We start from the raw sequence: 12491 nt of genomic DNA, 5'->3' as shown, positions 1-12491 counted from the left end.
TGTCATGTGTGCTCTGTCACATGTCATGTGAATCGAGGAATAAAAGGAATAGGATACATAGAAGACACATAGAAGTACACTCTACTAATGCAAAGCAGGCAACAGGTAGAGCAAGTCGAGCACAAGTCGAGACCAACATGTTGTGTTTGTTCTCTAATGCTGGTAAGTGGGTATCTGAGGAGAGTTATGCACTTTTAAAGACACACTCAGCTAGTTTCGGTATGCTCTCTGTAGAGAAGGTATCTGGAGAATGTGACACGGTAAGAGTCTAGCTAGTGAGTCACAGAGGGAGGTCCACTTCAAACATGAGCGTATTTCCCATATGTAGGTCTCCCCTGATGTTGGATGATATGGTCACTTGGGACTGAAGAAGACAACGACAGCAACTGATTTCAAAGTTCTTTTAAAAACGGATTTATTTTGCAAAATGAAGAGCAGGTTTTTTTTTTAACAGTCCTCCACTTTTCTCACAGGATAAAGGTGGACAGCAAGATTATCATAAGATTAGAAACCAACCAGCAATCAAATCAGATTTTTTTTTTCAGTTGTGCCTTTACAAAACAGTAAAGCATGTAAAATGTGGAGGGCACCATGGCTGGCAAATATGCTCACGACAATTACTTTGTATGTGACACTTTGCCTGTGCTTCATATATCAGTCAGGTATTACGACTTAGTAAGATACTCTGTTACATGTTCAAAAGGTGCTCTGAAAACATCAAATAAATGGAAAAGAAAACCACACACACACACACTGACAGTTTTGGAGGAAGTGCCCCAGTGGTGTAAGCTGTGTGTAATTTGAACACCGTGGAGCAGTCACATGAAGCCTCTTACATCTACGTGTATCATGTGTGCTTCCGTGTGATTGGTGGAGAACCCAACATTACTGAAGAAGTGACTGTTACATGTCGGGGTGGTGTGCTGGGGCCATTCGTCTGGCCAAGAGTGGACTGTCCACGCAGAACAGGATTGTGGGTGATGCAGTTTAGTCCGATACTAGGTTCAGTCCCTCATTAAGGAGACCAGCTCACGTTACGCACGCTTCTGTTAGTTGAAGGAAAATAACCCTGTAATCCATGGCATTACGTGCTGCTGCTTAAGGTTCTGAGTGTCAACATACTTTTATGTCTCTTAAAGCCCCACTGTAAACTCACCTACTTCTTCAGGATACTTCACAATCTCTCCAAAGAAAAACGGACATTTCTCTCTTTCTTCACTTTTATAAAATATAAAATGTGTTTTTTTTTCCTTTTACACATTAAAAATTACCAAATGTTGGCACATAATATGTACAGTCACTTCCGTAATACAAACATATTTTATATATATAAATAATGACTGCAGTTGGTCATGGCAGCATTTGAGCTTGTTTTAGAATGGAGTTCCAAAAACATCGTTTTGAAGAAAGTTATTTCATCGCGAAAGATTCTTGAAAGCGTGGAGAAGCCTGTTTGTGGGTCTAAGGAGCGGCCTCCTCTTGTGTGGTTTAGGGCGTGCAGTTGTCAATCTGCCCCGAATAAAAAGTGCTCTGCAATAACCAATAGTGAAAAAAAAGAACATCAAAAATCACGGTGATAATTGATCCAAAGTAAACAGCGAAACAGCTGCGGGGGGGGAACGTCCCCACGGGACAGCTGTCAGAAATCATCAGTTGCCACTTTGTTCTGTGCCTCAGGCAAACGAGTGTCCTGATCCGGCTGACCAGAGCACAGCTGGAATGAGACCAACTTAGTGAAGGCCACTGGTCTACTAAGACCCGTCAGGAACTACTTCATCAAAAACAAGGCGCCGGTGAAAACATTGCTAATGCGTAAATACACAAGGCACCAGTTTCTGACCTCACTGGTCAGTTTGGCCCCACTGGAACATGGGGCAAGTCTGCTCTTATCTAGGAGTGTGTGTGTGTGTGTGTGTGTATGTGCAGCCCGCCCATTTCTTTGAACATCCCGGTCTCATTCTTCATCCATCTCCCCTCCTCCTCCTCCTCCTCCTCCTCCTCAGTAGCAGCTGAATGTGCAGCAGCGTTGGTCACAGTGGTCAGAGTGGCTGGACTCAGAGTGAGGTGACGGCGGTGGAGCGAGGGGAGGTGGGGACGAGGGCCGGAGCCGGGCCGGCGGCGGTCGAGTCGGGCAGGGCGGGGAGGCTCTCGGCCAGCCGCTGCAGCTGCTCCTCGCCCAGGCGGATGAGCTCGTCCAGGTGGCGCTGGCGGATGAGCAGGGCGGGCTTGAGGCGCACGTAGCGCCGGTGCTCGCGCAGCTGCTCGGCGCTCAGGTAGCCGGACAGGAAGTCCAGCACCACGCGCTCGCGCCGGTCCAGGTTCTCCTTGAGCTCGTGCGCGTCCTCCTGCTGACTGCACAGCTGACGCCGCTTCTGCTGCAGAGACTCCTGGAGGGTGACACACACACACACACACACACACACACACACACACACACACACACACACACAGACACACACACACACACACACACACACACACACACACACACACACACACACACACACACACACACACACACACACACACACAGGCACACACCGCACCAAAACCAAACAACATACATATTAGCATTCCATTGTCATAAAAACAATGAATTATTTTCACTAACATTCACACCCATTTCAATTCCTCAAAGAGCAACCCTGTTTCTAGTCGCTTGCTTTGTGCTCATTCCTGCCACAGTCCCTTCAGACGAACTGAACGGAACAACAGCGCCACCTACTGTCCAGTATGCATCCATGCCATTAGTGTCAATGCTGCACCCATTACCCATTACCCATGTTCATATTCAGAAGTAGTTCCAAATAGAGTGTGTGAGTGATTGAGTTAGGCTGTGACATGAGGCAGAGAGTGAGATGAGGTCAACAGTTCTTATCTGATCAGCATAATGGAGAACAGAGCAGCGTCTGATACAACTCAAGTGACATCATCCCTGTGTTAGACTGATGACACCATTCTACACACACACATACACACCCCTGAAAAGATTATTTCACCCTTACAGTTACACACTCTCTGGCACAAAGACACGAGTACAGTGAAAGATGTCCAAAAGGGTGTGTGTGTGCGTGTATGTGTGTGGGCTCAGTCAGTGTAACTCAAACGCTAGACTAGCATGTCACGATCACATGTCACCAGCCTGGTGGAATGGTCTTGTCCTCACGTCACATGAGGAAAGCAGCTGATCTGGAGTCAGCAAAACACGGCCGCACAGACCTTGTGTTCGGTTAGCGTGTCAAGGAACTGGCACTCCTAGTCTCACTACTGATAAGATAAAGGGTCTGGATTCATTCCTGCTGAGTACACAAGCCTGAACACCAGTGTGTGACATTAAAAACAAGGCCAAATTTGGAATAGAGGTATTGTATTCATTTGTGGCTGGGATTGGTTTAAGGAACGACTACTGAGGAAGTGTGTGTCAGGATGAGCAGGTCAGGCTCGTCTATGACTATGCTAATGATTCTGTAGCCTCCCATGTGTCATCACTCGCTGTGAGAGATGTGTGTGGGAAATGTCTGTAAATACACATATGTGTACTGTTACACACCCTGTCTCGTGTGTCACACCCTGACCCTGACGTAAATCGGTGTGTGAGTGTGTGTGTGTGTGTGTGTGTGTGTGTGTGTGTGTGTGTGTGTGGTTCAGTGTGTGACATCCATCCTGCCCTCTGCTGTAATCTGTTGTCACTATGTAATTCCTGTAATTCTCTGAGAACATAAGATTCTGAGCTTGTCATCCACCTTCCCTGATGTATGCCAGACCGCGTGCCTCTCCTCTCTTTTTGTTTCTGCTGTGGGGTGAGCCAGGCTGCACTGTTCTGTTAGGGGTGTGTGTGGTTTAAGATATCTTAAAGAGCATTCATTTCTAAGAACAACTACTGTAGAAAAGCACTCAGAGAGCGCATACCTCCGCCTGCGTTGTTCTTCTTGGTTGTCATACATTTGAACCTAAACTATTCAGATCGCCAGCACGTGGCCATACCATGGCATCATATTGCTAAGCGAAAAACATAACCGCCTCCTGAAGCCAAAACGGTGATACGGATCACTCACAAAATTTGATTTGGGTCATTTCAGACCTTCCCTGGAAATTTCATAAAAATCCATCCATTACTTTTTGAGTTATCTTGCTGACAAACAGACAGACAAACAGACAGATAGACAGTCAAACAAACCCTGATGAAAACATAACCTCCTTGGCGGAGGTAATTATAGTTCTTTCTGACTTTTTTTGCTCTTTATTAAATCTGTGCTACAAATGCATAATTTATAAATGATAAATTAGCCATTTACAAAATGACAATTTAGGATTAGATTATAATGATTAGTTGATTCAATTCAAGATGATTCCAAGCTTTTGGATATTCGTGTATGTGTATTTAGGAGTAATGTTACATGTTTATATTTGTGTACTGTTACACACCCTGTCTCGTGTGTCACACCCTGACCCTGACGCAAATCGGTGTGTGTGTGTGTGTGTGGTTGTTTGTGTCCAGACATGTGTAATGTCACCCACCCTCTCCACTGCGCTGTCCTCGGTCTCGTCCTCTCTGTCGAGGGTGGCGAGGGCGCTCTCCACGCGGGCCAGGCGGCCGCTGAGGGACAGCAGCAGGTTGACGATCTTGTCCAGGTCCCCGATGAACATGCGGTACTTGTCCCTCTCGTTGGGCTTGCAGCGCTCCTGCACCAGGGCCTCCATGCTGCCCCCCAGAGCACTGCAGCTCTTCTGCTCCCCGGCCAGCTGCTCCTTCTCCCCCCTCAGCAGTGCCACACTCAGGGCCAGAGCATGCAGCAGCTCCCCCTGGAGGAGTGGAAGAAAACCACAGTGATGCAGACACAATAATATCACATGCTTAAGCTGTCAGATACTATGCTGTGTTCCAAAATTGCTCATTACAGCTATGTATCCTCAGTAAGCAGGCATATAAATAACCATTTAAAGCCGTCTGCATTGCTACTGCTGTGACCATATGACAGGGAGGTAAGAAAACTAACAAGAAAAAGGTTAGAAAACTTGAAAAAACGTATTAGTTATATTTTGTCTCATAACAAAACATCTTAGTTGAGTAAACTCTGTAGAACTCTGTAGAACTCTGTATGCTCTAAGTGCTCTCAGCAGGCCACAGCCTCTTTGGGACATGTCCATGTCTCTGAGTAGAGCTTGTGTACCTGCTTCTGTGTGAGGTCAGCCTCGTCCTCGTCCAGGTCCGTCTCCATCCTGCTGGCCGCGGCCGAGGACTCCTGGGAGTTACAGGCTTCACCTGACCTTCTGAGGACAACAGGACACAACAGAGACAGATATGGAATGTGGTTTACAGAAAAGTATATCAACACAATTACACACACTAACAGTAAGACAGAGCACCCCCCAACACACACACACACACACACACAAACACACACACACACATACACACACACACATGCTGTAGTTATTTCTAGAAATGTACACACCCTTCCACACCCACCACACCCTCTCTCATAGCCACACCACCTTTGTACAAGGAATGCAAATCGACTAGTTTTTGCTATTCAGAGCGGCCTATTTACCAGCACAGGAGGAATGTTAAAAAACGCATTCCAGGGAATAACCGGAGCGTGCTTAATTAAAGTGGATTTAATCACCCTGCAGAATACTGAAGGTCACACAGAAACAATACAGCACGGAGTGTGGATGGATTGGCCAACCATTGTGTCTGACAGTCATCATAATCATTTACAATGGCACACTGCATCTTTTCAAATGATTAAAATGGAGCATTTATGCATATGAAAAGAAGTTACAGTGACAGCTTAACTCACTCCTGCCAGTGAATGCATTCATGTGTGAGAAAGAGTGCTGTTGAACTTCTACTGAACTCAACCAAAAGTGAAATCTTAAATGCCATTTTGAGCATCTGCTTAGTGTAGTGTGTAGTTGTCAAGCCTTCCACTAGATGGCAGAGTAACATAGACATAGTCTCTATATACGGCTCTGGACATAGACATTCTCAGAGCTGTATCATATTTTAGCATTTAATGACTTCATGTTCAGTAAACTGCGTTGTCCTTCAGCTCCCTGCATGGACAACAGACATGTATCTTTGCCAGCAGTGTTATACTCAGTTTGTCTCAATATCTATTTCGAAAAAACAATCTGAAATCTGAAAAACCAACTTAGAAAGAGCAAACTAAATCAGATAGGCCATACTGCTTAGCACAATCATTTGACCTTAGCAAGAATGCTTGAGCAAACAAACTCAAGTGTGGTATCTGGAATTGAACAAGATATGGGGCTACTTAATGCTTAAGCAAAGGCTGTGGTGGCGTTCATCCCACAATGCAATCAGATAATTAAAGTACAAAAAAAAAAATCCTTGTTGTGATAACAGCAATGCCAGGCAATAGCCGGGAGCCATAATTTCACCAGGCCAAACAAGGCTGCCTTTGTCCAGCCACGTTACAGCAACCTGAACTGATCACTGAGTTATGTAAGGCACATTAAAGCCTCCACCTTCCCTCAGCTGCTCTCTGTGGAGCGGCCCTGCACCATACGCCATCTGCTCTGCCCCCCACCTGTCTTCCTGACTGACGGTGCTCCGCCTTCGTTGCCATGACGACCGCTGTCCGTAGGCAGGGAAGATCTCCTCCATCATGTCCAGGGAGCTTCTCCCGGCCCAGCTGTCCAGGAGGGGAGTCAGGGACTTGTCCCGCGACACCAGCTCCCGGGCCAGAGCCTCCACTCGCCGCTCGGCCTCGGACCTCTCCCTCCGGGACAGCAGGCGCGGGTCCAGGCCCAGGCTCTCGTCGCCCTCCTCCAGGACAGCGCTGCTGGGAGCTGGGCCCTCGGCACTCAGCCCGGGGCTGAGAGAGGGCTCTGGAGACAGGGGAGGAGGCGAGAGGCTGTACCTCTGTCTCGCCATCCCATCGCCAATGGCTGAATCCTCTGCACTGTCCTCCGCACTGAAATACAACAGAAACAAAAATGTTTCATTAAACACAAGTAGCTAAAGCTAGAATTATCCACTGCAAAATGCAATATATTCAATCACAGCCATCTAGTTTTAATTAACTTGTGGTTTGAAAACTTCACATATTATTGGAAGCTGTGCCTGCCCTATTTTGTTTTTTATTTTGTTTTTGATTCCTGTGGAACAGGGAACAACTGAGCACAGTTGAACGCAGCCGGACTGGCCATACCTGAGCTGTGGCTTTGGTGATCCGGGAGGCAGCTGGCGCTCCAAGTAGCCCACGAGGCCCTCCTCTCCTGCAGGGGGCGAGAGAGAGAGCGGCGGCGGCGGCGGGGGGAAGTCCTCCGTGATGTCCGTCTCGCGGATGGCCACGGGCGGCGACGGGGGCGCGGGAGGCGGCACCTCGTGGAGGAAGACGTCGTCGTCGTCGTGCGAGGAGGCGGGCGGAGGGCTGAAGCGCAGGGCGGACTCGGAGATGCGCAGGGAGGTGAGCCGCTGGGACAGCGCGTCGGGGGAGTGGGGCGCCTTCACCTGGGGGGGCGAGGGGGCGCCGCGGGACGTCTTGGGGGGCAGTTCGGGCGAGGGCGGGGGTGTCTTTGGTGCCAACTGCGTCCGCTGGCCGGGCCCCCCGCTGGGGAAGTCCTTGATGGTCTCCTCTGAGGTGCTAGTGTCACTGGAGTTCTGCCGGGTCATGCCTGCTGAGGCCCTCCTGGAGGGGTGCGGAGCGCCACCGTGTGGCGTGGAGGGGAACATGATGGCGTCCAGGTTGGCCGGGCACAGCCTCTCGCTCCACTCCAGGCCGGCGCTGCTGCTGCTGCTGGGCGGGGAGTAGGGGCTGGGCAGTCCCACGGAGGCGGCCAGGCCGGCGGCGCTCTGTGCCCGCTGGCGCTCGCCGTGCCGCTGGCGCTCCCTCCGCACCACGGGCGCCGCCGCCTGGGAGCTGCTCGGGTTCACCACGTAGCGCTCTCTTCTGCCCGCCGAGGCCGAGGCCGGACGCTCAGGCCTCCCGCTGACCAGAGACCTGCCACACACAGCAGCACGTCAGCCAGCTCACAGAATGGCATATACAGCACACACACACACACACACACACACACACACACACACACACACACACACACACACACACACACACAAACATACACACAAACACACACACACACACACACACACACACAGACACACACAGACACACGCACACACACACACACACACACACACACACACACACACACACACACACAAACACTAGCTTCTGCAGGGAAAAAAACATTTCTAATTCCTACTTTCCATTATTTATTCTTGCATTCATTCATTATGCATTCTTGCACATGTGACAATGTCACCTCTTCAGGGGATTGGTTCCACAGTGAAACCTAAACACACAGCAGCTGGCATCATAAGGAACTAGAATGGGGCCCATTTTGTTCTGCAGTCTAATCTGTGTGCATGCAGCTATGGCTCAGTGCGCAATACCTCTCTCTCAGCACAACCCTCTGCTGCCCTCTCTCCCCGTTTTTATGGGCTTTTCATATTACATGCTAAGTCAAAAATTCTCCTTAAGGACAGTCCAGGTCAAAAATAGACACATGGCCTCTCTCTCTCCAATAGAGCCATTGACCAATTAAGGAATAGCCTTCTGAGGTATTGCCATAAAAGTCAGCATGTTTTAAACAATTCTGAGTTTCCATTAGGAAGCATTTTCTCATAAGGAGAGATTTCAGTTATTGGCCTACGACAGTGACTACAGGTACGGCCTGTTTCTTAGCCTCTTGAAAAAGCAAATATCAGCCACTATTGTTTATAATAAGGATTATGAATTGTGCAAACTAACTGTGTGAAAGAACAATATTTTCTGTCATCCTCATGTGCATGACATGCATAAACACACAAATGCACACACAAACACACACACAGACACACAGACACACACACACACACGCAGACACACACACACACACACACACCTGCATGCATGCACACACATGTAACAATATAGCACTGTGCATTTTAAAATCCTTTAAAAAGTCACAAACCTGCTGCCAGTGTGACTAGATGGAGCAAGATCCATTGACATCGCCCCAAAAGATCTAAGCTCTGCAGCCATAAAATCCTAAAATGGAAAAAGCATACAGTATGTTGCAATGAACTGCATCCGTCTATATGAGTTTATTTGTGATGTGTTCTTGTATTTAACTCAGGAATACAGATCCTGAAGGCATCAAACAACCAAGGTTGATCACTGACTATTTGGCATTAATTACGCCCAGCAAAACATTCCAAAGTTTAATCATAGGTGACATATTAAGAGACGGAAATTCACACTGTGGTGCTTCAATCTGCCAGTGCTTTCTCAACAAACTAATAAGTCACAGATCTGGCAGGACCAGTGATCTCACACTTCTAGTCGTGAATCATACACCCTCCACAACATGATCTATGCTCGGAAAATGCTCTCAAGGTCCTATTAAAGGTCAGATTTATTTGATATTGACACAGGCTCTATCGGTAATTTTTGCACATATATCATTTGCTCAGTCACTTGGACTGAACTACAGAGTAGGCTAGCAAAGACCGGCTTGGTGATCAAATCTCCATATCATTAGTCATGGTGCTTAGGGTTGGTTTTAAGCACAAATCTTTCCTGGTTCTCTTTGGTGTTCTTTGCACAAGCAGCCCTTGTGTAAAAAGTAATGTTTGTGGAGGGAGGCTAATTGCAGCGACATAAACAGCCTTTAAAAAAAAAACCTCACTTCCTGCACAAACTGTGGCAGGAGCTCCAAAACAGATCCATCTTATCATCCACGACTCCTCCCCACAGATACAGACATCGTGATTTATCAGTCTGTCATCTGCCAGCAGCGACTCCAGAGGAACCCAAGTGGCACCAAACAGGAAGTGGGAAGTACGGGGCATTTCCTGAGGAGCTGGGGTGGGGGAGCTGCAGTATATCTCTGCACGTTTCTCCTCCCTGCAGCTGCAGCAGCGCAGTGTGTCAGTCCCATCTCCACACCAAAGCCACACCAGGAAGACCACCACAGCTCCCCAGACAGACATATACTGTACATTGGAATGGTAACTTAAGAGTACGCAGAACTAAAGGCTATCATTTGGAATGCTTTTTTCGAATGCTTTCTGGAGTGTTGCAAACACACTGAACCTCAGGACAATGCACGCCAGGAACCCAGGGAGAATAGCTGGGTCTTAAGCCAAGTATACTACAATACATACTGTGTATAAAACTATAATAAAGGATAAGCTATGAAGAAACTGGCCGGTTGGGACTGCTTTGACCAATGTGTTGTTCTGTTGTCAAGAGAACCCTCGCAGGCTAAAGGAGCCTCTAGAGATGTAAATACTAACAGGAGTGGATGTGGAAGTACTTCTGTAGACACTCATATCAACACAAGTGCTACTATGCAACCCCAAAACAGGCAAACATCAGCTGGGTTGAATCTGCTTGCTGAGAAGCTGTGCAGCATCCAGCTGGAATGTTTACACCCATGGAAGTTATTCATTGAGCTTTCAAATAAAGACACAGTTTTCTTCCCCAAACACCTACACACAAGATCTGGCTGACCCTGCCTCTGCACTTCAAGTGGTTTCTTAACCAGCCCCCAAAAAACTACTGAACCGCGAATGATCATTTTGACTCTGATTTCGTAACCACATAACAACTACATTTTTCAAAGTCGAGAAATATTTTCCACTTAACGTGTCCTGGTGTGAAATGAATGAAATTATCTTGAAGTATGTGGTTTGACTTGTTGTCAAGCAACACCACAGTTTACACAACAGGTTAAATTTAGCTCAGGGTGAGGGAGAGGATCCACTCAAGAGGAGTAGTAGGAGGAGGATGAGGAGGAGGAGGAGAAGGAGGAGGAGGAGGAGGAGGAGGAGGAGGAGGAGGAGGAGGAGGAGGAGGAGTACCTGGTTGAAGTGCTCCACTGAGGGCGAGGAGCGGGAGCGGATGTGCTGTGGCGCTGGCCGGTTCTCCAGCCGGTCCAGCAGGTCCTCCGCGGAGGCCGACTTGCCCGAGCTGCGGGCCGGCGCGGCTCTCTCGAATCCCCCGGCGCGGTACTGGGAGAGCGGGAGGTGACGCGGCGCATCTGGACCGGACGGCTGGGCCAGGCTCGGGGCCGAGGCCAGCCACTCGCCGTCCACCGGCCGCTCCTGGAGCCACTGGGGCTCGGGGGTCTTGCTCTGGGGCCGGCCGTACGAGGCCTGCTGGGGCTCCCCGTGCGAGCGGCCGCCGGGGTAGAAGACCCCGTGGAAGTTGGCCGGAAGAGTGTAGATCTGGCGGCCGCCCCCGCCGGACAGGCCGTCCAGCCCGGGGTCCTGCAGCGAGGCCAGGCTGGAGGTGGACGAGAGGCTCCGGGAGTCGGTGGACGAGGACGAGGCCGGCTGGAGGTAGGCGCTGAGGGGCCGAGCGGGCCGCCCCCCCTCCGAGCGGCGTCCCGTCTTGCGCTTCATGTACTCGGCCACGGCGTCCTGCTGCATCTGACGCAGCTCTGGCCGCGGGGCGGCCGGCTGGCTCCGGCGGGCGGCCATCTCGAACATCTTGCGCCGGTCCGCCACGCTGGTCTCCGGCACCAGGAACTGCTTCCGGGTCTCCGTGTCGGACAGCCCCACCTCGTGCATGTTCTCCGGTTCGGAGTACGAGCGCTTCTTCTGCTCCATGGTCAGTCGTTTGCGGCCCCCGATGCGCGTCACCACCTGACCCACCGGCGGGAGGCTGGGCAGTTCCGGAGGGCTGCTCCTGTCCGACAGGTCAGGGGTGACCACGTGGCGCTCTCTCGGGGTGTGTGGCGAGGTGGCGGAGGGCTTGGGGCTGGTCCTGGGGCCCTTCCGCTCCAGGGACATGTGCTTGACCGGCACCGGCGGAGGATTCATGTCCCTCCGGCGGAACGAGGTGGACCGGAGCACCTTGGACTGGGCGTCTTTGATGCTGTCCCGGTACGCCCGGTTGTACGGCGTGTCCTGGACGGCGCCGATGATGTCCACGGACTCGTCTCTCCACCCCAGGCCAGATCCGTTCTCCTCGCCCAGGTGGAAGGTGCTTTTGCTCCTCTGCAGAGCCGGGTCGGGCAGGTACCTGTGCGGGGGCTGGTGGTCAGTACTGGCTCTCCTCTGGTGCAGGTCCACCTGGCCCTCCTGGCGCACCATGCCGTAGTCCTGGCTGTTGGAGTAGGAGACGGCGCTCCTGTCCTGCCCGTGGCGCAGGTCCTCCACACCAGAGAGGGCGCTCTTGGGGCCCGCGGCCGGCCGGTGGGAGGGGGCGGAGCTGGAGCTGGGGGCGTGGCTGCTGCTCTGGCTGCGCGCTTTGCCCGGCTCGCGCCTCTCGAAGCGACTCACCCGCTCCAGCACGGACATGCTGCGGTCCAGCTGCGGGTGCTGCCCACTGCCGCTGCCGCCGCTGCCGCTGCCGCTCTCGGGGCTGGCGCAGCGCTGCACCTCGGCCAGGGCGTTCTCCAGGCGCGTCAGCAGGTGCTCCTGGTCCTGGGAGTGGACGCTGGACTCGCTGTAGTGCCTGGAGGGC

General features: G+C 50.9%; 1 protein-coding gene across 5 annotated transcripts in view; it reads right to left on the bottom strand.

The window, feature by feature from the left end:
• Nucleotides 1–404: 404 nt before the first annotated feature.
• The window catches only part of shroom3 (shroom family member 3), a 46929-nt gene continuing 34842 nt past the window's right edge, over nt 405–12491 (bottom strand). For 4 of the 5 annotated variants that reach the window (XM_062554225.1, XM_062554229.1, XM_062554230.1 and 1 more), the window contains 7 exons: nt 10883–12491; nt 8989–9065; nt 7182–7973; nt 6558–6944; nt 5172–5271; nt 4519–4803; nt 405–2387 (listed from right to left, as the gene is read on the bottom strand). The exon at nt 10883–12491 is cut by the window's right edge and continues 1458 nt beyond it. In XM_062554225.1, the coding sequence (XP_062410209.1) occupies nt 2055–2387; nt 4519–4803; nt 5172–5271; nt 6558–6944; nt 7182–7973; nt 8989–9065; nt 10883–12491 (3583 nt within the window). In that variant the 3' untranslated portion in view covers nt 405–2054. The remainder of the gene's footprint in view (nt 2388–4518; nt 4804–5171; nt 5272–6557; nt 6945–7181; nt 7974–8988; nt 9066–10882) is intronic. The other variant, XM_062554226.1, reaches the window with a different exon arrangement.

Source organism: Sardina pilchardus, chromosome 14 (assembly GCF_963854185.1).
Source record: "Sardina pilchardus chromosome 14, fSarPil1.1, whole genome shotgun sequence".
NCBI classification, from domain to species: Eukaryota; Metazoa; Chordata; class Actinopteri; order Clupeiformes; family Clupeidae; genus Sardina; species Sardina pilchardus.
Note: the sequence above shows the minus strand (reverse complement) of the source record. Positions and strands in the feature narration are given on the sequence as shown.